Source organism: Phyllostomus hastatus, unplaced genomic scaffold (genome assembly GCF_019186645.2).
Source record: "Phyllostomus hastatus isolate PE091 unplaced genomic scaffold, TTU_PhHast_1.1 phas_contig_293, whole genome shotgun sequence".
Taxonomy (NCBI): Eukaryota; Metazoa; Chordata; class Mammalia; order Chiroptera; family Phyllostomidae; genus Phyllostomus; species Phyllostomus hastatus.
The window spans coordinates 59013-79976 of record NW_025333836.1 but is presented as its reverse complement, the minus strand read 5'-3'; the positions used below and the strand labels follow the sequence as shown (position 1 = coordinate 79976).

Genomic DNA, 20964 nt, shown 5'->3' with positions numbered 1-20964 from the left:
GGCTGCTGTGTCTCTGGAAGGGGACCTGGGAGAACGCTTCCTCTCTCTCAGCTGACTGAAACCTCGGTGTGCTCCTCACTCACGGGGACGGGGCAGAGAAACCCCGAGAAGAAAGGTGTCTGTTCACCTGGGAGAGTCCAGCAGGACACTCACCCAGTGACGCACCTTCCCGACCAGGACTGCCGAACAACCACACTCACTGCGACAGGTTAGAGAAAGGAACGTAAAAGAGGACACATGAACCATCAGGAAGACCGAGAGGAAGAGCAAAGGGGGGAGCAGCACCAGGTCACAAGTAAGTAAGAAACCACTGACAGACCCCAGACCCCAGACCCCAGAGCCCACTTTAGAATCAGAGGACGGATGGGAACCACCGCCTTGAAGAACAGCTTTACCGTCTGAGCGAGCCGTGGCAGGGGGATCGTCAGCTACCTTGAAACACTGAACTATGACCCCGCCTGGGGGCCCCGCATCCGAGGGACGCTGGTGCAGGTGTGGGGGACGGCTGTGGCGGTCGCACACGGAGACACCAGGGTGGCGGCGGGTCTCCCCACTGGAGGGGGGCCCAGTGGGACGGGGAGGCCGCACCCCCGTCCGCGGGTATGCCAATGCCAAGGGCTTTGTGGGGGGCACGCTGTGCTGGGACGGAGGGGTCTGTGTGTCCCCAGGGTCTGTCCTACTCTAGGGAGCGACCTCGGGGGACTGAACGTGACCTGAGCTGACTCTTGTTCGGAGGGCACTGCCAAGGGGACGCCAGGCAGACCCATGAGCTCTGACGCTCAGGCCGCCCGCAGGGGCCCCAATTGCAGGTGGGGGGTTGGAAGGCCGCCCGAACCCAGGGGACGACACAGAAGCTCAGCTGGGAGGACGTGGGCCGGGCATCATGGCCCCTGACCGCGTCGACAAACAGGGATGGGACTCAACCTCATGACACCCGAGGACTCAGGACCTGGGGACCCCCAAAACCAGACTTTATGAACAGAAGCCAGGCCCCTCTGTGACAGGGACAGGAAACCCTCACACCTCTGCTACGAGCCAGCGTGGGCGTCAGGCTCAGAGTTGGTGCGGTGTTTCCCACCCAGGGAGTGAAAATAGGGTTGGCGGCCTTGGCGGAGCTGACCTGTGACATGAGAAATCCGGGTGCCGACGGCCCCCCACCCCGTGTGGACGGCTTTCGCCCGCGCTCCGTTCCGGGCACAACCATCGGGCTTTGCGTTGCCCTTTGTGCTCTGTTCCTTCTGCTGCCCGCACAGTCTGGGGGTCAGCTGTGTGGGCCTGGAGACGACACTTCAGGAAACAAACTAATGACACCAAATCTCACACAGTCCACCGGTGCCCGGGGGCCCCGAGTGCAGAGCCTTCCTGAGTGGACCCCTCAGAGAGCGGCCCCTCGTGTTCTGGGGTAGGGGGGCGGGGGAGGAGAGTGAGCCCGGATTAAATTCCTTGTCCCAGGAACAGCACAGACCTGGGCTCTCCGGACCGCCCGGACCCCTGTTGCAGAGTCAGATCGTGTCCCTCCTTCCCGGGCATCTCGGGGCTTTGTCGCAGGCGGCGCCTCCTTGCAGCGCCCCCGGGGCCAGCGGACATGCAGGCTCATTGGAACTACACGGCAGTGAGCACACTGTCGCTCACTCTCCATCTTCTGCGGTCCCGCACCCTCTCCCCTTACCTCCGTGTCCACGGGGGGTTGTTTAAAAGCCCTTTCTTGTCATTGTAGTGCGGGTAACAAGCAGGCACTGGATTCCTCCACTTAACAAGGCGTCTGACAAACGGGCCCACGTATTCTATGTCTGGGCCCCTGTGCTTCTCAGTAGCCACACAGCTCGCTCCGCCAGCGCGGCAGCGTCCTGTGGGGCTGCTCCGCCAGGGTCCCCGGGGCCTCGTGCTCACAGATGACAATGTCGTTCTCCTCCAGTCCCGTGGACCTCATGAACATCCTCCAGCTAGATTTGGGAACCCCCTGCCCGAATTTGAAGTACATCCTGTTCGTGGCTCAAAAAAGTGAATCACGGAGGGAGCCTCGGCCTCAATCCTGGAAGGCAGGCGTGGCGTGTGCTGTGCGCTGTGAGGGTCCCAGCTGGCAACCAGGTCCAGGGTCCACAGGAGGCCCTGGGCGCCCAGGCTGCCCTCGCAGAAGGGACCAGGCAGGGGGACAGGAGAGTACCAGACGACGTGACTTGGTCCGGCTCCTGAGATGCCTGAGGATCATTCATACGGAGACAGTGAGTCCGGCAGAGGGGCCTGCGGGGCCCGAGGGTGGGGAGCCCCGGGGTGATGTGTCCACTGAGGTGGCCCCTCCTGACCAGAGGGACCAGAGCGGCTGTGCGGGCAGCAGGGGCGAGGTCTGTAACCTCGCTGGGCTCCCGACTGTCTGATCTTTGTATCTGTCACGTGGGTGGTGTCCCTGAGCTGTCAGAGGACGAGAGTACAAGCAGCACACGCCCCTCACCTGAGCTGCAGGAAACCCCCACCCCCGTCCCACTGACAACAGTGCAGCCCCGGGACCTCACCAGAGGAGGGTATTTTTCCAGGGATTCTGGGGGTGTCCGGGCCTTGTGTCCCCTAGTGGAGAGAAACCTCAGCCCCCTTCCCCTCAGAGAGACCCCTGCCTGGTGCCACTAGTGTCCTCATTTCCTCCCCTGGGCGGTCAGGGGTGAGGGAAGGGGCTGAACTCACCCATCACACAGGTCTTGATTCAGGACCCAGTCCAAAGGTGCTCGGTACCTGGGCTTTCTCCGCCCTGCAGGGAACCACCCGTGGAGTCAGTGACAATGTCACCACAGACCCCAGGACACACAGGGACCGGGATGGGGACTTACTGAGCACGTCCTGAAGTGTCTCTGGAAATAAAGACAAAAAGGAAGCCCCATCAAGGAGATGCAGAGGAGGAGGTGGTTTGTGGGCGTGGGCGGGTCAGGGAGGTGGCGACCACCTGCAGCTGGGCCTCACCTTGGGCGCTTCCCTTCTGCTCCTGCTGCAGCTCTGCCCACGCTGCTCCTCTCTCAGCTTCCTCTCTCTCCCTCTCCTGGGACAGGGCCTGGATCCTCTTCCGCCGTTGGCACAACAAGCATGCCCCCCCCACCAGGAGCTCCCCAAGAACCAGCACCATCACCGCGAGCACCACCACCCAAGGCTGTATGTTCCTGAAGAAGGGACCTGCAAAGGGATGGCGTCAGCCCCTGAAGGGACCTTTCTGTCCCCAGAGTGCCCAGATTCGCACTGCCACACAGTCAGGACGGTTTTCCTGAAACGTCTCTCCCCCCAAGGGATGAGAGGGAGCATGAGGACGCACACACAGTGTCACTGACGTCCCCTCTGCACCCCCGCCCCGACTACCTGCCCCCTCAGTCAGCAGAGTTGGGTGATGAAGAACAAACTCTGGGACTGGGGGGAACTGGGTTCCAGTCCCGGGTCTCCTGCCCGACCAGGGCTGTGACCTTCAACTAATGATGTAACCGTCTGTTGCTGCGTCCTGATCAGTGAGAGCATTAAGTTAGTGCTTATGCAGTGCCTGACGCAGGGTGAGTGCCACGCAGGTTTCATTCAGTTTTGAAAAGTAAATATTTTATTTCATCTTGTTTACAGTGAAATCAGGCCCCTATGCGGCTGCTGTGTATGCCGTCGGTCTCGCCCTGTGTCTCGGCGACCTGCCCGCTCCAGCACAGCCCGCAGGCCCGTGTCTCTCCCCCAGGGCAGCACCCCAAGGCACACAGGGTCCCCTCTGGTGGGCACCCCCAGGCTCTGCCCTTTGTCCCGGGGATCACTGGTTTAAACATACCCGGTCACAGGGGTCACGTCCCACCGCTGCAGGCTGGCCCGTGGGGTGGTCCCCAGAAGTGCGTTTGCATCAGTCAGTGAGCAGTTCGGGTGCAGACGGCCCTGCGCCCCCACAGCACGGGGGCCGACCCACCCCAACACCATCCAACACGGGGAGCACAGACGGCTACGGGGCTGTCTCCCCACAGCCCGCCACCAGAGGGCGCCCACCTCCTCGTTTGTCCTGCTGCTGCCAAATTCCCAGGGGGAAATAGTTCCCTGTTCCATCAGATTTGTCATCCTCCTGGGAGTTTTACCTTCCCAGAAACTGATGATTCCCGTTTTTGCTCTTTTATCCACCATGTTCCTTTATGTTGTAAGGAGATTACCCCTTTCACTGAGATTTGGGTTGTATGTATTTCCCCTCCTGGTGTGTTTGCTGAACTTTCCCATCTGCCCCCACGTCCCACTGCCTGGCTCCGTGTGTGGCAGGAAGAGCTCAGAAGGTGTCTGTGACATAAACCGCTTCAGGCAAGAGGCCCCACATCAGCAGCCTTCCCCCAGGGGCACCTCAGAGCCCTGGGCAGGGGGCAGGGCACTCACCTGAGATGGACAGCCTGGCTGACCTCTCCTGGCCCAGCAGGGGGTTTCTGATGACACAGGCCACCCCCTCCCCAGAGCCGGCTTCCAGGATCACAGAGGCTGAGGCTGCATAAAGGCCCTGGGGTTCTGCAGCCGCAGATGCTGCCTCCGAGGACAAGCTCTGTCCCCTGGCGTCTCTCCACTGGATCTGGGGCTGCGGGTACCAGCCGGCAGACGTGCAGTTCACACGGATCCCTCCAGCCTCGTAGCCCTTCATGTCAATGTGGGGATCAGAGCCCAGCGCTGGGGAGAAGTGAGCTGAATCGTGGGGAGCCCTCTATACTGGTGGGGTGTCCTCACCAGGGAGGGGCGCCCACACTGACCAGCCCAGCAGGGACTCACCAGGAGCTGCTCCCAGCGTGTGCTGTGCAGCAGAGACTGATCCCCGATGGGGCCACTGCCTGACCCTGGCTGGACCCTCGTGCTGGATCCAGGGGGCTCTGGGCCAGAGCAGAGGCTGCTTCCCCCCAAGTCCCCTTAGAGACTGCCGCAGCCTCCCCTCCCCCCTGCCCCAGACAGGCTGGTCCCTGGCACAGCCCCTCACCCCTCCCTGGGCAAGCACATAGGTGGTATCCCTCAGCCTAAGTGGGTCGCACCCTAGTGCTAGATCAACGCTGCCTGTCCTGTGGGGACGTGGCCCTCTGGGAGAAGGAGGAGACACACGGTGTCTTGCAACCACCCAAGCGGGAACTCGTATGCACGGCCCCTCAGGAGGCTGCTGCTGCCCTCACTACCAGGCTGCTCGGCTCTCCCTCCAGGGTCTACCCTGAAGTGTCCATAGCGAGGCTGCGCAGAGAGGAACCTTTCCCACGGAAGACAGTGGATCCGGGGCCAGGAAGAGGGGAGTTACTACCACCTGCCCTCACCCCCTGAACACACGGAGGGGGAGGAAGCCCTCTGAGGACCTGAACACACAGAGTCCTGCAGGGAGGGCTCCGTCGGGGGAGGGGAGGTCTCCAGGAAGGGACAGCAGGCTGAGGAGGGGCCGTGCGGGGACAAGGCCAGGGGGCTGCACCGTCCCTGCTCCACCAGCCCCCACACACTGGAAGCCACAGGGCAGGGCTGTGTCCGGGGAACTCGAACTGCACCCCTGAAGCCCAGACACGGGCACGTTCGTGGGGCAGCACCTCGGACAAGGCGCTTCCTCACTGGGGTGGGTCAGGTCCACGTCAAGGCCACTCAAGGGTGGGGTGACAGTACAGAGGAAACAGGAACCGTGTGCAGTGACCCACCTCCCTTTGCCGGCTGTGAGTGACCAGTGACACCTGCACCATCCGGACTGCGTCCCACCCAGAGCCCAGCGCTGCTTCCACATCCCCCCGTACCGCACCACGTCCTCCCTGACGCCCCCTCTCTGAGACACCCCGGTGTCCCCGTCCCCAGGGGAAGGTCCTCCCTCGCTGCACCGAGGACGGACACAACCTGTTCACCTGCAGCTGTGTTCCCGGGGGTTTGGTGGGGGACGTGGGCCCCACAGGTGTTGTCCCTGCAGCTCAGCTTCCTGGACCCACCACAGCGGGCCCCTGGGGCCCCACAGTATTGGTCTGGAACATGCTGAACCCAAACACCCATGTGCCACCCACTGCGAAGAGGTCTTCTCCGCCTTCCCATCCCCCACCTCCACTCCCCACTGAGACAGGTGGGCGGTGTGGGGGACTCTGTACTGGGTGCAGGAGGAAGTCACCCCGGGGGTCCCCTGGGTGTGTCATGGGCCTCAGAGGAGCAGAGATGGAGGAAGGGGGGCGGATGCTGGTGAGCAGCCCACGTGCTCTGGGGTCGGTCTGCAGCCTCTGCCCCCGCCCATGGAAAGGAGCCTGGAACAAGCCTGAGCCTCACCTGCCACCTGCAGCTCCACCTGGGCTTTTGCATAGAAGTCTCCATCTTGGAAATAACACACGTAGGTTCCTCTGTCAGAGGCTCTGACGTTGTGAATCTGCAGAGCGGCCTTCCCCGAAGTGACGTCCTCTCGTAAAATCAAAGTTCGTCCTTGAAACTCCTCTGCCGGTGTGTCCTCCTGCCCGTGTGCATACCTGTGCACTACCTGCCTGCGGCTGAGTCTTGCCCATGTCAGCTCCATGCTCTCAGCGCTCATCTCCGGGGACAGGTGACAGGGCAGGTCTGCGTCTTCACCCACCATGGCCAGGATGGGCTCGGGGGGTCCGACCACAGCAAACTCAGCTGGTCATCAGAAGACGGGGTTTGTCACAGGGAGCTGGGACTGAGGGGGTGTCCCAGGCAGGGAGGGTGAGGTGACAAACACCTAGACGGGAACTCAGTCCTCACGCAGGTGCAGTATGGACAGGCCTTGCAGTGGTGGGAGGGGTGCAGGGTTCTGACTGGGCCCGAAGGGAAAGGATGCGCACACACAGACGCACAGCCGGTCCTACCTGAGCAGGGGCTGAGCAGCTGGACCATGGCGAGGCACACAGGGAGGGCGGGCAGTCGGGGCACCAGGCACCTCCCCATCCTGACCTGCTGTGCACAGAGAGAGGCCAGCAGGGGCTGGGCAGCAGGGACCACCTGGAAGGAGGAGGAGGGTTCCATGTGGAGAGGCTGCCTGCCCAGGGCCGACCCGGGCACCACGGCCATCACTGGGAACCGCAGAGCCTCCTCTGCAAATGTCCCCTGGGGGTCTCTTCACCTTGGATCCCACCATGGAAATCAGCCATGAAACGTGGGGCGGTAATGCAGGTACCTTATCCCTCGCCAGTAGGGAGCACCGGGCTCTCCTGTGGGAACCTGCTCAGAAGCCCCCCACTGGCCCACACTTCCCTGAACCAGCCAGGTGCCCGCCCCCAGCACCACCCTCTGAGGAAGGCAGGCCCCTGGGCTCTGAGTCCCTTTTCCCGCTGCTGCCCCCTGTAGGCCGCGCTCCGCACAGCAGCCAGCATGTACTTCCCCCTCACCTCCCTTCTGCTCAGCCCCTCCCACAGGGTCCATGTCACCCAGGGCAGAAGCTCACGGCCTTTCCACCCTGTGCTTTAAATTATCTGAAAGGTCTAACGTATACACGTTTCCAGAGTGGGGGACACATTTCCACATCTTTTGGAGGATATTTATTGTTTTTCATTCCTATCACAGACCATTTTAAAATATAAAACATAAAGGAATGAAATTTAAATAACTTAGAATGGTAATTACATCCTGTGTTGCACGTGAATGTGAACTCCCGTGGATGCATTTGGCTGCATATACTCAAGGGGCGACCCAAAAAGAGAATTTACTTATAAAAATTCTGCTTTTATTCTCACACCTTTACCCTTCGGTCCCCCTCACATGGTCCCCCCTGGATGGGGGACACCCGTGGGGACGTCCCTCCACCGCCCTGAACACTCTCTGGACTCGGCGGCTCTGACGCCTCTTAGAGCTTCTGCCGTTTTGTTTCACGTCTTCCACGTCGGGACGTTTCCCTTTGTGGACTCTTTTCATGTGGGAAAGAAAAACATTCGCTCTGGGTGAGATCAGGGGAATAGGGAGGGTGGGGAACGCAGGTTTGGTGAAAAACTGGTCCACATTCTACAGGTGTGGGCAGGTGGGCTGGTAAATCACCCGTCGGGAAATGGGCCACTGCTCTGGGAAAGTCGTCAAAAAAATTAACTGAGGCCAAACACAGCCTCTCACAACAACGCCATCTGGTCACTGATGCAGATGGACTCCTAGAACTCTTGCCCTAGAGAGGGGAGTCTGGACTATAAGGGACACACCCTCCAGAAGGTAGTTCCTGTGTTCTATTTTGTTTTTTTTCATTTTTGGTTCTGTTCCTCCAGGTATACCAAATGTCCTGAAAAAGTTTTATCCTTAGCCCCACAGATTATATTAGCAGGAATTGCTTTTAAAGAGAAACTGGCATTAACACAAAAATTCACATTTAATGCTGTTCATCTACAATACTAAAATCTATCAGAGCACAGTGTATAAATTGCATCCAATTTTGTTATAATTATTTTTTTAAAGATTTATTTATTTCTTTTTAGAGAGGGAAGGGACGGAGGAAGAGAGAGAAACATCAATGTGCGGTTGCTGGGGGCCATTGCCTGCAACCCAGGCATATACCATGGCTGGGAATCGAACCTGCGACACTTTGGTTCCCAGCCCATGCTCAATCCACTGAGCTACGCCAGCCAGGGCTTTGTTATAATTATTAATAAAAATGTGTTATTAAAAACATAATTCCTTCCCTGGCTGGTATGGCTCAGTGGTCCGGGCGGCGGACTGGGAAGGAAACGTTCGCTGGTTCAATTCCTGGTCAGGGCACATGCCTGAGCTGTGGGCCAGGTCCTCAGTAGGAGGCGCATAAGAGGCAACCACATACTGATGTCTCTGTACCTCTCTTTCTCCCTCCCTTCCACTCTCTCTAAAAATAAATAAGTCTTTAAAAAAACGTAATTCCTAGGCACACCATTACACAACACACAACGGTGAGAAGCCGAAAGCTCCCTCTCTCCGATCAGGAGGGAGACAGACGCCCACCCTCACCACCCACCCGCCCCAGAGCACTGGGGGTCCGAGCAACAGCGGACACGTGAGACAGAGACAAACAGCAAGCAAATCGGGGGAGAGGGAGCCTTCGCACTGCTTGCAGACGGCAGGACGGGCTACGTAGGACTGTTTGGGACCCACCAAATCCCGTGAGAACGTGGAAATGAAGGCAGTGAGGTTGCAGGACACAACGTGGACACGGGTGCACTTCCGAGCAGCAGTGACGGGTAACCAGAGGGAGGGGTCGTCAGCCCCTCCTGCGGTTGCGTCCGAACGCAGAAACCACCCGGGAACAAGGTCAACCAGAGAGTGGACAGCCTCCGCCCCGACGGCTGGAGGGACAGAGAAGGGAGACGAAGAGGGGACACGCGACGGGGGACACACTGAGCTCAGGGTCGGCAGGAGCAACACGGTCACCCCGTCCTCGCTGCCCACAGTCAAGCCCAGACTCTGGCTGTCCTTGTTGAAACGCCGATGGCCTTCTCCTCAGAAGGACAATAAGGAATCCTGAAATGTATTCGTTTTAAACCCCTTGCGGTTTATTTCTCAGCGAGGCAGACACCTCAGCCGGGGGAGTCTGCCGCCTTTCTACCTGGCCTGACCCCTGCTCGGATTTAAGTCCCCCACCCAGTGCAGGGGACTGTGGGCGGAGGGTCGCTGCCCTGGTGGGAGTGCGGGGTGGGAAGGTGGCAGAACCCCAGCCTCTTATCGGACTGCGGGGCACCCAGAGGTGAGGGGTGAACCCACGTGCATTCCTCTCTCAACAGTGGCTCTGCATCCCGGGGACCTCAGGTAGAACCTTTCACCACAGATGGGTGTCATCCTCACAGACACGCATCATGTCCGACCTGTCACCCTCCTCACCTGTGACGCCCACACTTGGGGTGATTCCTAGGAGGAAGGTGGTTGCAGGGCGGGCTGCAGAAACCAAAGGACCCCCGCACCTCTTTGGGCCCACTCACCCTCGTGGCACTCGGCACCCGGCAGGCACGCGGTCTCCCGGTTGCGGTGGGCGGTGAAGGAGCCGGTTCGCAGGGGCTGCACTCGGTGACACGGTCCAGGTCACAGTCTCTCCTGACATAGGGCCCTGTGAAGGGGGCGCACAGAGGTGATGGTGTGGCCGAGGGCACACACCCCACCTGGTCCCTGAGGCGTCTTCCTGACATGCCACAGCACCTGGCAGCCTGTCCCCAGCACAGCACCAACCCTCGGCTCCTGTCTCCTTGGAACCTTCTGGGCTGATTGCCGGCTCCATGTGTCCCAGGGACTGGAGACTCGACTCACCCTCGGCTCTCCCCTAGGTCTTGAAGCTCCAGGAAGAGGGGTGCCGACCGTGCACCCAGGAGCCTGTGCCCACCCCTCCCCCCGGGGCCGCTCTGCAGCTTCCGTGTCAGGTCACAGGGCAGCCCAGGAGTCTGCCCGGATCCACAGTTCATTTTTAGTAAAAAACAAACAAACAAACAAACAACAACAACAAAAAACCCAGCTTCTTAAGAGGAAATCTCCAACCGTCCCCAAAAGGAGTGGCTTGGGTTTCAGCAACACAAGCAACCGCAAGTCAAGCTCCAGTTTCCGGTCCCTCCTCCCCTTCGAGCACTTACAGGATCATGTCCTGGGCTGGGAGCCACTGGTGCTCCCACCCAAAGCCCTGTGTGTACGCCCTCGGGTTGCAGCCGCTGCTACTGCCCACCCCCACCCGCGTCTGGTCCGAAAGGGGAATAGTGTTCGGTTCCCTCACCCTCTCTGTACAGTCAGGGCTCCGCCCGCCAGGCTCCAGGGAGGCCGGGGAGAACGTGGACAGTCCCCCGTCCCCCCAGAAAACCGTGGACCCACCTCAGGTCCCCCTCGGCAGGGAGACCTGCACCGGGCGCGCACCCCGCGGACCGGTCCCTTGCCCGGCGTGTTAGGAACCGGACCAGCAGTGAGCTCGGCCTCGTGTTCCCCACGCCCTCCCCCGCCTCTCCCGCGGAGAATCTGGGGTCCCGCGGGAGTGGGAACGGGGCCGCCCCTGAGCTGGGAGAATTCCCACCCCGAGCCGCTCGGACCCAGTGCGCGGGGACGGGGACGGAAGGCAAGGCGGCAGGACTCCCCATCCCGGCCCCGGCCCCGCTCAGAGCTCGCACGTCGCCCGCCTTGTGGTCCAGCCCCGGGTGACCCCCGCCCCGCTGTCGGGGTCTGCCCTGCCCCAGCGCCCCGCTCCCACCCGCACCGCGCCCGCCTGGACAAGGAGCAGCGGCCAAGCCCGGAGAGGGGCGCGCAGAGACCTGAGCGAGCGCCGCTCCGGGGCAGCCGTAGACGCGGGGGTCGGGGTCGTAGTTTCACTTGCGCGGCAGCCCGCCGCGTCCGCAGCGCCCGAGAAACGGCGGCGGGAACAGCGGCCCGGTCTGGAGTGAATGGGCTACACGTGGGCGCCTACAGGGCGACTGCGCCCCCAGTGGACGACGCCACCGCCGCATTTCTTCTGCGGGGGCTGCTCTCTCGAGCGCGCCGGCTCCCTGTGGGTCCCCTGGAGCCACGCGGGGGTAAGGACGTGCTGAAACAGCCTCACCGTTCAGACGGCCGAGGGGCCGATCGTCCCTGAGCCCCGGGGCCTGGGGCTGAGCAGAGAAGCACCGGGATGGCTGCCGGGATGTTCCCCTTCGGGCGGCTCCGGGTGGGGGAGGGGCCGCAGCGGGGAGAACCGGGACCACCTGGCAGAGGCCCCGCCCCGTCCTCCCGCGGCGCCCGGACCCCGCCCCCAGCCCGGGCTGTCACTCACTCTCCTCCGGGGGCCCGCGGCCTCTCTGTGAACTGCCCCCGCCCTGTCTGCACACTACACCTCGGCCTCCGTGAAGACTGCCCCTCAGCCTCCCTGAAAACCACACCTCAGCTTCTGGGAAAACTGCCCCACAGCCTCTCCAAAACAGTCGCACAGCCTCTCTGTAAACTGCCCCGTAACTGCCTGCAAACGGCACCTGTGCATCTTTGAAAACTTCCGCTCAGCCCCCCTTAAAACTATACCTCAGCCTCCCTGAAAGCTGCCCCTCAGGCTCTCTAGAAACTGTCTCTCAGCTTCCCAGAAAAATGTCCCCTAACTCTCTGGAAACTGCCCCTCAGCCTCCCGGGAACCTGCCCCGAAGCGCCCTGAGGCCTGGCCGTCCGCGGCCGGGGGCGGGGGAAACCTGCAGGGACACTCCGTGCGGGACGGTCGTGGCGGCGGTGCGTCACCCTGTGTCCAACTTGCTCACAGCCCGCCCCAGCCCTGGGGAGCACTCGCACTGCGCTGGCAGCTGCGGCCGCCCCTCCGGCCGGGCCCCATGCGGCGGACGTCCGCTCTCCCGGGGCCGCCGCCGCCGCCGCTGCCGCTGCTGCTCGGGGCGCAGGTGGGTCGGCGGGGCGGTGGAGGGCGACCCCCGACAGCGGCGGGGACCCCAGGAGGGCTCGGACCCCGGGGGTCTGGAGCGGAGGGGGGGTGGGGGAACCCGTGGCGTTGGCGCCGGGCCCCCGGGGTCCCAGCGGCGGAGGCCGCCCCCCTGCCGCAGCTCGCCGAGCGCAGCGGCGTCCCCTCCGCGGTCCCCGCGCCACCCGGGCCGGGGCTCCCTCCGCGGGGAGGCTTCCCCGGGGCCGCCCGGCTGGGCAGAGCGGGAAGCGGGGCGCACGGCCAGGCCGCTGGTCCTGAGCGTGGACGCGATGCTCGCGGTGGCCCCTCCAGCCGCGCGGGGACGGACCCTGGTAATGAGCCTTTGCAGGTTGTGGGCGGTGGGGGCAGAGGGGTTACAGCTTCGGGGGGAATGACTGATCCCCGGCGAACCGCACGGTTGACCGGGAACCGCTGGCCCTGGCTGGGTGGCCCCGGGGTCAGAGCGCCCCCTGCATCTCACCCTGTTTGCTGCACCTCCGCCGGGGCCCAGGCGGGATCGCACCGGGGGAGGGGCGTCGGTGGGCGGGGCAGCGGAGGGAGGTCGCCCCCCTCCCCCTCCCCACTCGCCCTCCCCCTGGCAAACCCGCGGGGTGTGCGGAGAAGCTCAGGGTGTAAACAGGGGAAAGAAACTAACAGGGGATTTGAGAGGAGACGGTGAGTGAGACGTGCAGGCGGAAGCGGGAGGGGAGGTCAGGAGGCTTCTGTACATGCAGGAGCCCTCGGGCCCCCCAGATGTGTCCTTGCTGCGGTTGGTGTCACTGTCACTACATCCTCTCGCTCCGGAAACCTGGGCATTGTCACGTGTCCCAGCCCAGGGGACGGGAGGGGGAGGGGGCCCCTTTCCTGACCCCACGTGTGGGGCCAGTGAGCTCACGGCCTGCGATGCCCGGGCGGGGGCCCAGGGGTGGATCCTCCGAGGGCCCCGGCGTGTGCGGGGAGGGGCCCCAGCTCTGCAGGGAGAGGGTCTGGGAAGGAGACCTGGACCGAGTGGGGGTGGGGTGCGGGGGCAGCTCCTGCCTCTTGAGGGGGACTCAGGGATTCACTGAGCTGAGCCGTGGGCGGAGCTGAGGGAACCCCCCTCCGCTGCACGGGGCACAGGACAGGTGGGCAGTCCGGGAACGTTCCCTGTTCTGTTCCAGCTGACGGAGACCGCCCCCGCCCACTGGACTTCCCAGCAGAGCGCGTCACACCCTGGTCCCACCGACAGCTGCGGGCCCCTCGAGTACTGGTCCCCAGGCCACTGCTGCCTGCTCTGCCCCGCGGGGGAGTCCGGGACAGGTCTGCCTGGAGGGACCGCAGAGTCCACGGGTGTTGGGCCCTGCGGAGGGGCCCTCTCCTGACAGTGAGGGGGGAGGCGGGTTAGCAGCACCCATGAGGTGGGACGTGGCCCCAGGGCACACCTTGTAGAAGGAAGCCCCGTCTGCCCTCAGCGAGGGTGGCAGGAACCTGCTGGCCCAGTGAGGTGCTCCTGGGTCCTGAAGGGCACTCCCCTGTGGGTGGGAACTGGGCGGAGCTCCTCCCAGAGGCTGAGCCTGGGCCCTGGCTGGGAGGCAGAGTGCTGGGACCTGCTCCTGCTAACCAGAGGCGCGTCCTCGGGGTCCTCAGCATCTGCTGGTTGGGGGCCGGGGTACGTGTGCAGCCCACAGCACAGCTGCCAGAGGGGCGGGTGCAGGGCAGGGACAGGAGGCCGAGGTGGGATCCCGGGCGGTCTGTGCTTCCTCATGTCCAAGAAGGAGTGACGTCCAGAGGTCACTTTGATCTGAAACTGCAGACGGAAGTGTTTCTCTGTTCCCACTGGCGGGGGCTGCTCCCCAGGACGTGGTGGGCAGGCTGCACTGCAGGGACGCCCCTCGAGCCTGGAGGGGTCTGACCACAGCGCCCACCTCCTGCACAGGGGAGCATGTCCGTGAACCCTGCAGCCGCCCCCACACCCGGGGACAGTGCGACAAGTGTGACCCAGGCACGTTCACGGCGTTCCCCCAACGGCCTGGGGTCCTGCCTGCTGTGTGGCACCTGCTCCCAGGGTGAGTCTCCCCCGGGCACCTTGCCTGGCCTTGACCTGCCAGCCCCTGACCCTGCCGTGGCCGGACCTTCACGTCGGGCCTCGGGACCTGGCCACAGGGACGCTCACAGTGCAGCCGAGAAACGTGAGGGGAAAGCGGGGCCTTCGGGTGAAGGAGGGACGTCCCGGTCCCGCAGTGCAGAGGTCACAGCCCCCAGAAACTCGGCTGGAGACGTCCGTCAGCTCCCACGTTGGTCCCCACGTAGTGTGACAGCAGGAAAGTGACAGGACCCAGAGAGCCACTCCGGTTCCACATTCTCAGCCCCATGTCTATTCTCAGTCATCGTGTTCACACGGGAAGGTGCTCAGTCCAATGTGGGAAACTGGGAAATCCCACGCACATGCACACGGAGAGGCAGTAAGATAAACGTCACCCCTCAGGGAGTCAGGGATGATGTACTGCGTGTCACCAGCCCCTTCCAACCTGGTGGGCACGCGACAGGGTAGAACAGAGGCTGCCGACCCTTTAACAGTTGGTGCTGTTTGATCACCTGTGTATGTGTGTGTGCAAGTGTGAACGTGTGTGTGCGCACAAGTGCATTTGTGTGCACATGTGTGCATAAGTGTGTTTTTTGTGTGCGAGGGGGTGAGAACCACTTCCCAGTCACCTGCCGATGTCACCGTGTTTCACCCCAGCACACCACCTCCCACACTTCCTGCACGCACCAGGGGTGCATCACCCACCCAGGGGAACCAGCAGTGATCCCCAATACCAGTCCACACTCAGACGGACCGTCACCCCGTTTTCCTTTGAAAAGTCCCCTGTGGTTCCCCTGCAGAGAGCGCAGTGGAGACTGTCCCCACCCGCCCCGCTGCCCCTGACGCCCCGGGTGCAGCGGAGGCTGGATTCTTCCCTCGCTCAGACGATGGTGACGTCCCCTCCGGGGTCCACTGCTTGTGACCCCTGAAACCTCAGTGTTCCTGTGGGCCCAGATTCCTTACACATGCTTTACAAGTGGCCAACCCCACAGGAAAAACACACTTATTTTTTTCAACCACAAAGGTGAACATGCGGTATTGGTGAAGACACAGTCAGGCAAGCTAGGTTTTTTTAAAAGAAACTCCCTGTGGGCGGCATTTTGAGACTGTGGTTCAAACTGTGTCCGTGTGACCCTGTTCCTGCACCAGCGCCCCCATCCGGGCATTGGCCCTGGAGACACAGGTGTGGGACCAGGTGGCAGAGGCGTCCCCCGCAGGGTTACACGAACCCTCGGACCGGCCCAGGGCCCGCCGTGATGGACTGAGCTCCGTCCCGGGCCATAGGGTCTCCAGCCCAAACCCCGCGCAGGCGCCCCTGTGCACGAGGACAGGGCGGGTCCCCCAGGACTGACGCAGGCTTTCCTGAACTGCAGACCAAGACGAGGTGGCCGAGTGCACTGCCACCAGCAACACGAGGTGCCAGTGCCGACCAGGCCGTTTCTACAAAGCCCCTGGCGACGAGGAATTCTGCACGAGGTGTAGCACGTAGGTGACTGGGCGTGGGTGCCGTGGGCGGGGTCACAGGGCTGTGGGGCTCCCCCTCAGCCTCGTGTTTCTCATAGTCTTGGCACTTGTGTCCCTCCCTGGTCCCCAGCTGAGGTCCCCAGTTCAAGTCTGTGCCCAGCAGCCCAGGCAGGGCCTCCCCTCCCCATCCTCCTGGGCGCCACCCACTGCCTCCCCCTGTCTGGGTCCCTCCTTTGCTTTGCTGGAGGGTCCTGACGTCACCTCCTGAGAACAGGTGCCTTCAGGTCATTGGGTCTTTCAGAAACATTTCTTCTGTCCTCTCGACTGCTGGCCGTCTGTGTGCAGAGTCCTGGGTCATCGGACCAGAGTCCTTGGTCAGCCACGGTCACCCAGATGGCTGACCGCGTGCCTGACACCTCACCCCAGGGGAACGACGGTGTCTGGGGGTCCAGGACTTGCATGTCTGGCCTCTCCAGGGCTGCATTCTGTCCAAAGAAATCAAAGGGACAGGCTGGATGGGCTTTCGGTTCCTGAACACTATTGAACCTGGAGGGGTCTCTACTGTTTTTCCCTTTGTGATCTGGATTTTGGGGTCTGAGAATAAGCCCCGAGCTCTCCAGAAAGAAGGTGGGAACCCAGGGGTGGAGGAAGCACAGGGCCGGTGACTGAGAGGCCTGGACAGGCCGTGCAGCTCGGGGGGGCCGGGAGCACCCACACGGGTCCTTAGCGAGTGAGTCGCTCCCCCACACCCTGAGCGAACCTCCCCAGGACGCCAGAACGCGCTGCACTGACAGTGCGCCCTCTGCTGGCAACAGGGAGGAGGGAGCAGCTGCGGCCCCAGCCTTTGTTAAAGCAGGGCGGACCCTCCCCTCCAGCTCCCAGGCCCACACACACGGCCATGGACATCCATGGGGGGGAAACAGGTCACCTGTCCTCCTCGTGGGACCAGGGCTGGTTCTGGGGTGAGGCTGGGGCTTCCTGTGACCCCGGGACCCTCGTGGGGTCTGTGATCACAGCACACAGTGCTCCCCAAAGTGGGCAGGGGGAGCGCCCCACGGAGACACCTTCTGTTGGTGACAGTGTGGACCCGGGAGCCTGGGGCTGGAGAGACGTGGAAGCAGGAACAGTGAAGATGTGTCCCCCCACCCCCAGGTGTCCCGAGGGGACAGTGGTCCTGCAGCAGTGCAACTCCACGGCAGACACGGTGTGTGGCCCGCCCGGTCCAGGTGAGAGGGGGTCCTGTTGTTAAGGGGTCTGTCTGAGGAGAGGAGACCCCGTGACCTGGGGGAGCCGTCTGATGGGGGGGGAGTGCTGTTCCCGCTCCTTCCCATCAGCCCTGGGACCAGCAGCGCCCCTCCCCCTCGGGCCCCAGCAACTCTGAGTTACTTTCTGGGACGGACCCCCTTTTCAGGACGGGTCACAGCCACAGAATCCAGTGACATGTGGCCTGTGTGCCTGGCTTCTCTCGTTCAGGCTCGTGTCCCCAGCCCCTGGGTCTCAGTGGGACCTGCCAGGGCGTCACCTCTCTGTGTGGCCGAGGGACACACAGACGTAGGTGCAGACAGACACGCGTGGTGGAGTTCACTCTCCTGCTCACGGACTCCGGGACATTTTTAAACAAACAGACCCTGAGCCCTGACCGCTCTATGACAAGGACAGCTTTTCAGTCAGTGGTGTTGGGGACCCTGGACGTCCCCAGGCCCGGGAGGAGTTGGGCCCTCACGTCACAGCAGACGCAGAAACTAACTCACAACGACCCAAAGACCCACCTGCATGGTCTGAAGACGACAGAACCCCTGGAGGGCAGAGGGGACGTCTCGCAACATTGGGTGGTGTTTGGGGCCCACGTGACATGGGGTCACCTCAGGGGTGTCTCTCTGAGGGTAGTCTCACCTATCCCCCGTCCCCGGTGTGTCCAAGGTCCTACGATGGCAGGGGTTCTCCTTCCTGTGGCGACGGGTTCCAGGGGTGCATGTGCGTGTGTCTGTGGGCACACGTGGACGCGGGGTGCAAGTGCCCCGAAAGAGGGCTTTCACGTCCTTCACCAGCGCAACTGGGGTTGGTCTGTGGGGACTCTGTCCCGCGGCTGCTGGAAACCAGGTCGGCTTTGACCTGAGGGACACGCTTTCTGTTTCTCCCGTTGTCAGAGGGCAGACACCGGCTCTGGTTGGTCGGGAGCTTTATGATCTTGTCCGCGGTTCTTCTGGGCATCACCATCGTCACTGCCTGCACGAAGAAGCCAAAAGTCGGGAGATTCCAGCCTGTGTGCAGCGGGCCCCCCAATGGTACACGCTCCGAGTTGGAGCCCCCGGAGGAGAGTGAGTGACAGCCCGGGCTGGGGGCGGTCCGGGCGCTGCGGGAGGACAGGGCCGGGCCCCTGCCAGGTCCTCCGGGTTCTCCCCGCTGAGGCTCAGCCCCCCACAGGGTGACCAGAAGGGAGAACAGCCTGGAAGCCATCTCGGTGCCATCCCTACTGCACCCCGGCCTCTGGGGCTGAGGGCCTGGTAGATTTGGGGTACTAAGGCGTCATTAATCACTGTCAGCTCCGTCTCCAAGGTCCCTCTGGCCTGGCACAGGGGTGTCTGGCAGGGCCATGGGGAAGATTCGGGGGGCTGCTGTGCTAGAGGGTGCTGGCTGTTCTGGGTGCAGAGACATAGTGTTGTTGGAAGGTTCCAGAAGTTGTGGAACTGGAAAACCGGGGAGAGGAATGGAGGACACCGGGCCCCCTCCTGCAGCTTCCCTGGTGGGGTCCTTGGTCTGGGGCGGGGGTCCGTCACCTCCCAAGCCATCCCGTCACAGAGAGCGCCCTCCTGGCAGCCTCCCGTGACCACACTCCTCTGTCTGTGCCCACAGGACCCCGGGACGGAGGAGAAAGCCTGGTGAGTGCCCCCTGGGGCGGGGGCAGCTGTGGTCCTCCCCGAGAACTGCTCAGGCCCTGACCCGGCCTCCTGTCCAGGGCCGGCCAGCCCCACCTGGGGAGGAGGCCGCACCCCTCCAGGGGCCCCTCTCTGCCCGACTGTCGACCAAACAGGAGCCCAGGGCCCAGAGCTGGGGGAGTCTGAGACCTGGTGGGGTTCTGTTCACAGTGGGGAAACTGAGGCCCCAACAGTCCTCTCGGGGCCTGGACCGAGGCCAGGGGAGCCAGCAGTGAGGGCAGAGCTGAGACCAGAGCCGGCCCCCTGAGCCTGGGGTCCTGGGCCCCTGCGCTGAGCCCCCCGAGGACCCCTGCTTGTGTTTTCAGGCCCCTGAGAGCTCAGTGTGCTGCGGCTCATCGCATGGGACCCGGGAGGCAGACCCTCCGGGCCCCACAGGGGACCGAAGCCTGTCTGTGTCCAGCCCCGGCCCTGGCTGGTGTGGCGCAGTGGACTGAGTGCTGGCCTGGGAGTCGCCAGTTCGGTTCCCAGTCAGGACACAGGCCAGGTCCCCAGGTGGGGCTGCATGAGAGACAACCACGTATCTCTCAAACACTGCAGTTTCTCTCCCTGTCCCTCTTCCTCCCTTCCGCTCTCTCCCCCTCCTTTCCCCTCTCTCTAAAAAAGGAAATAAATAAAATCATTAAAAAAATTAAAGACTACTGGTACTCAGAGTGGAGCCTGAGGCCCGGTGCTCCCCAGCACCATGGAGAGCTGGTCACCTGTGGGTGGCCCGCAGGTGCAGGGGTGAAGACGCTGTGCCCTCGCTGCTCCCGGGACCTGCGCCCGCATGTGGGGTCTTTCAGGAGATCCCAGCACCTGGAGCCCGTAGGGGCGCCGTCCGGGACTGAGGCAGCTGGGCCCGGGCCGACCTGCGGCAGGAGCCCTGGGTGGAGCTCGGCTGGCCTGCGCCCGCCTGGGAACGCTTCCCCTGGGCCCAGCGGGGCCCCGCTCTCCCCCGCACTTGCTGGATCAACGCCGCGGCAATACCTAGGCACGCGGCGTCTGCCCTCCGCTCCATGGCCAGTGCCACAGGTGTGCGTGTGCGCACCTGTGCGTATGTCTGCGTGTGCACGTGTGTGAGCACCCGCACGCGTAGGTGCACACAGAGCCTGCACTCAGCTGTGACCGTGTCCTCCCGACTGATGCCCCGTTTTCCGGATTTTGTGCCCATGTCCTGGGGCCCCCACAGTGTGGGGACAGGTCTGTGCTCTAGCCTCTGGAATAAAGGAACACACCCACCGGCTGTCGTCTTCTTGGGGGAGTTCTGGGAAGGAGGGGCGTGTTCCTGGGCACAGACTCCATACCAGCAGGGGCTGTCTGAGGCTGGAGGGCCCAGGGCAGGGGTCAGAGTTCATGAGGATGGAGGGGGCCTTGGGGAGGGTGGGCTGCAGTTATCGGGGAGCAGCGGGAAACAGGCCCAGGAGGCAGGGGTCTAATCACCTGTCTCATGAGACTGCTGAGGGCACAGAGTGGCACTGCCCGCTGGGACACTCTGGGGAGCCACAGGCCTAGGTGCCCCCGAGGTCCACAGTGCCTGGTCCCTTCCTCCCAGGGACTGCCCCTCCCCATCCTGCTACCCTGGCCCGTCTCCTGCTCTCGTTCCTCCGGGACCACCGTCCCCAGTGCTCCATCCCCAGGGCCAGAGTGGGCGGCCTGCCTCTGCTCGGGCAGCCCGGGGTGCCAGTGAGGGAGGGTGGGGCAGCGGGCACAGACCCCATAGCCCTCTGCAGAGGGAGGCTGTGGCCCCCGCCCACAGCTCAGGAAAGACGGGGGAGAAGCGGGAGGGAGGAGGGCACAGGAGGGACCCTGGGGCCCGGACGTGCATGTGTTTCCCCCTGACCCCCAAGGCCCAGGGCAGGACGGGGTGGGACAGGGTCCGCTCACTGGTGGGCACTTGGGCTGCTCCCAGCACTGGGCTCCTGTAAACTGTGCTGCTGTGAACGTGGGGGGCAGGGTGCTTTTGGATTGGGGTTTCGGGGTTCCTAGGGTGTGACCCCGGCAGGGGGGTCACTGGGTCAGAGGCAGATCCCCCGTCAGCTCCCCAGGACCCCCACACTGTTCCCACGGGGCGGTGCCCGTCTGCCCCCCGCCCGCAGGGCACAGGGTTGGCTCCCTCTACCCCCCACCCTGCCCGCCCCTGCAGCCTGTGGGCGCGCTGGTGCGGCCTGCTGGCCGGCGGGAGGCAGCCCCTCGCTGCTGCGGGACAACTCTGACCTGCGGGCACACCTGCCCGAGTGTGCGGAGGTCCCGCTGGGAACGACCCGGTT

General features: G+C 63.3%; 1 protein-coding gene across 5 annotated transcripts in view; it reads right to left on the bottom strand.

The window, feature by feature from the left end:
* Positions 1 to 782: 782 nt before the first annotated feature.
* The window catches only part of LOC123819006 (butyrophilin subfamily 3 member A2-like), a 45450-nt gene continuing 25268 nt past the window's right edge, over positions 783 to 20964 (bottom strand). The window contains exons 1-9 of one of the 5 annotated variants that reach the window (XM_045839317.1): positions 11142 to 11284; positions 9840 to 9964; positions 6786 to 6918; positions 6235 to 6576; positions 4360 to 4641; positions 2950 to 3156; positions 2820 to 2840; positions 2677 to 2740; positions 1032 to 2198 (exon numbers count right to left, since the gene is read on the bottom strand). In XM_045839317.1, the coding sequence (XP_045695273.1) occupies positions 2027 to 2198; positions 2677 to 2740; positions 2820 to 2840; positions 2950 to 3156; positions 4360 to 4641; positions 6235 to 6576; positions 6786 to 6864 (1167 nt within the window). In that variant the 5' untranslated portion in view covers positions 6865 to 6918; positions 9840 to 9964; positions 11142 to 11284 and the 3' untranslated portion in view covers positions 1032 to 2026. Of the gene's footprint in view, positions 2199 to 2676; positions 2741 to 2819; positions 2841 to 2949; positions 3157 to 4359; positions 4642 to 6234; positions 6577 to 6785; positions 6919 to 9018; positions 9088 to 9839; positions 9965 to 11141; positions 11285 to 20964 lie in introns of those variants that run through there. The other 4 variants (XM_045839318.1, XM_045839313.1, XM_045839319.1 and 1 more) reach the window with 4 other exon arrangements.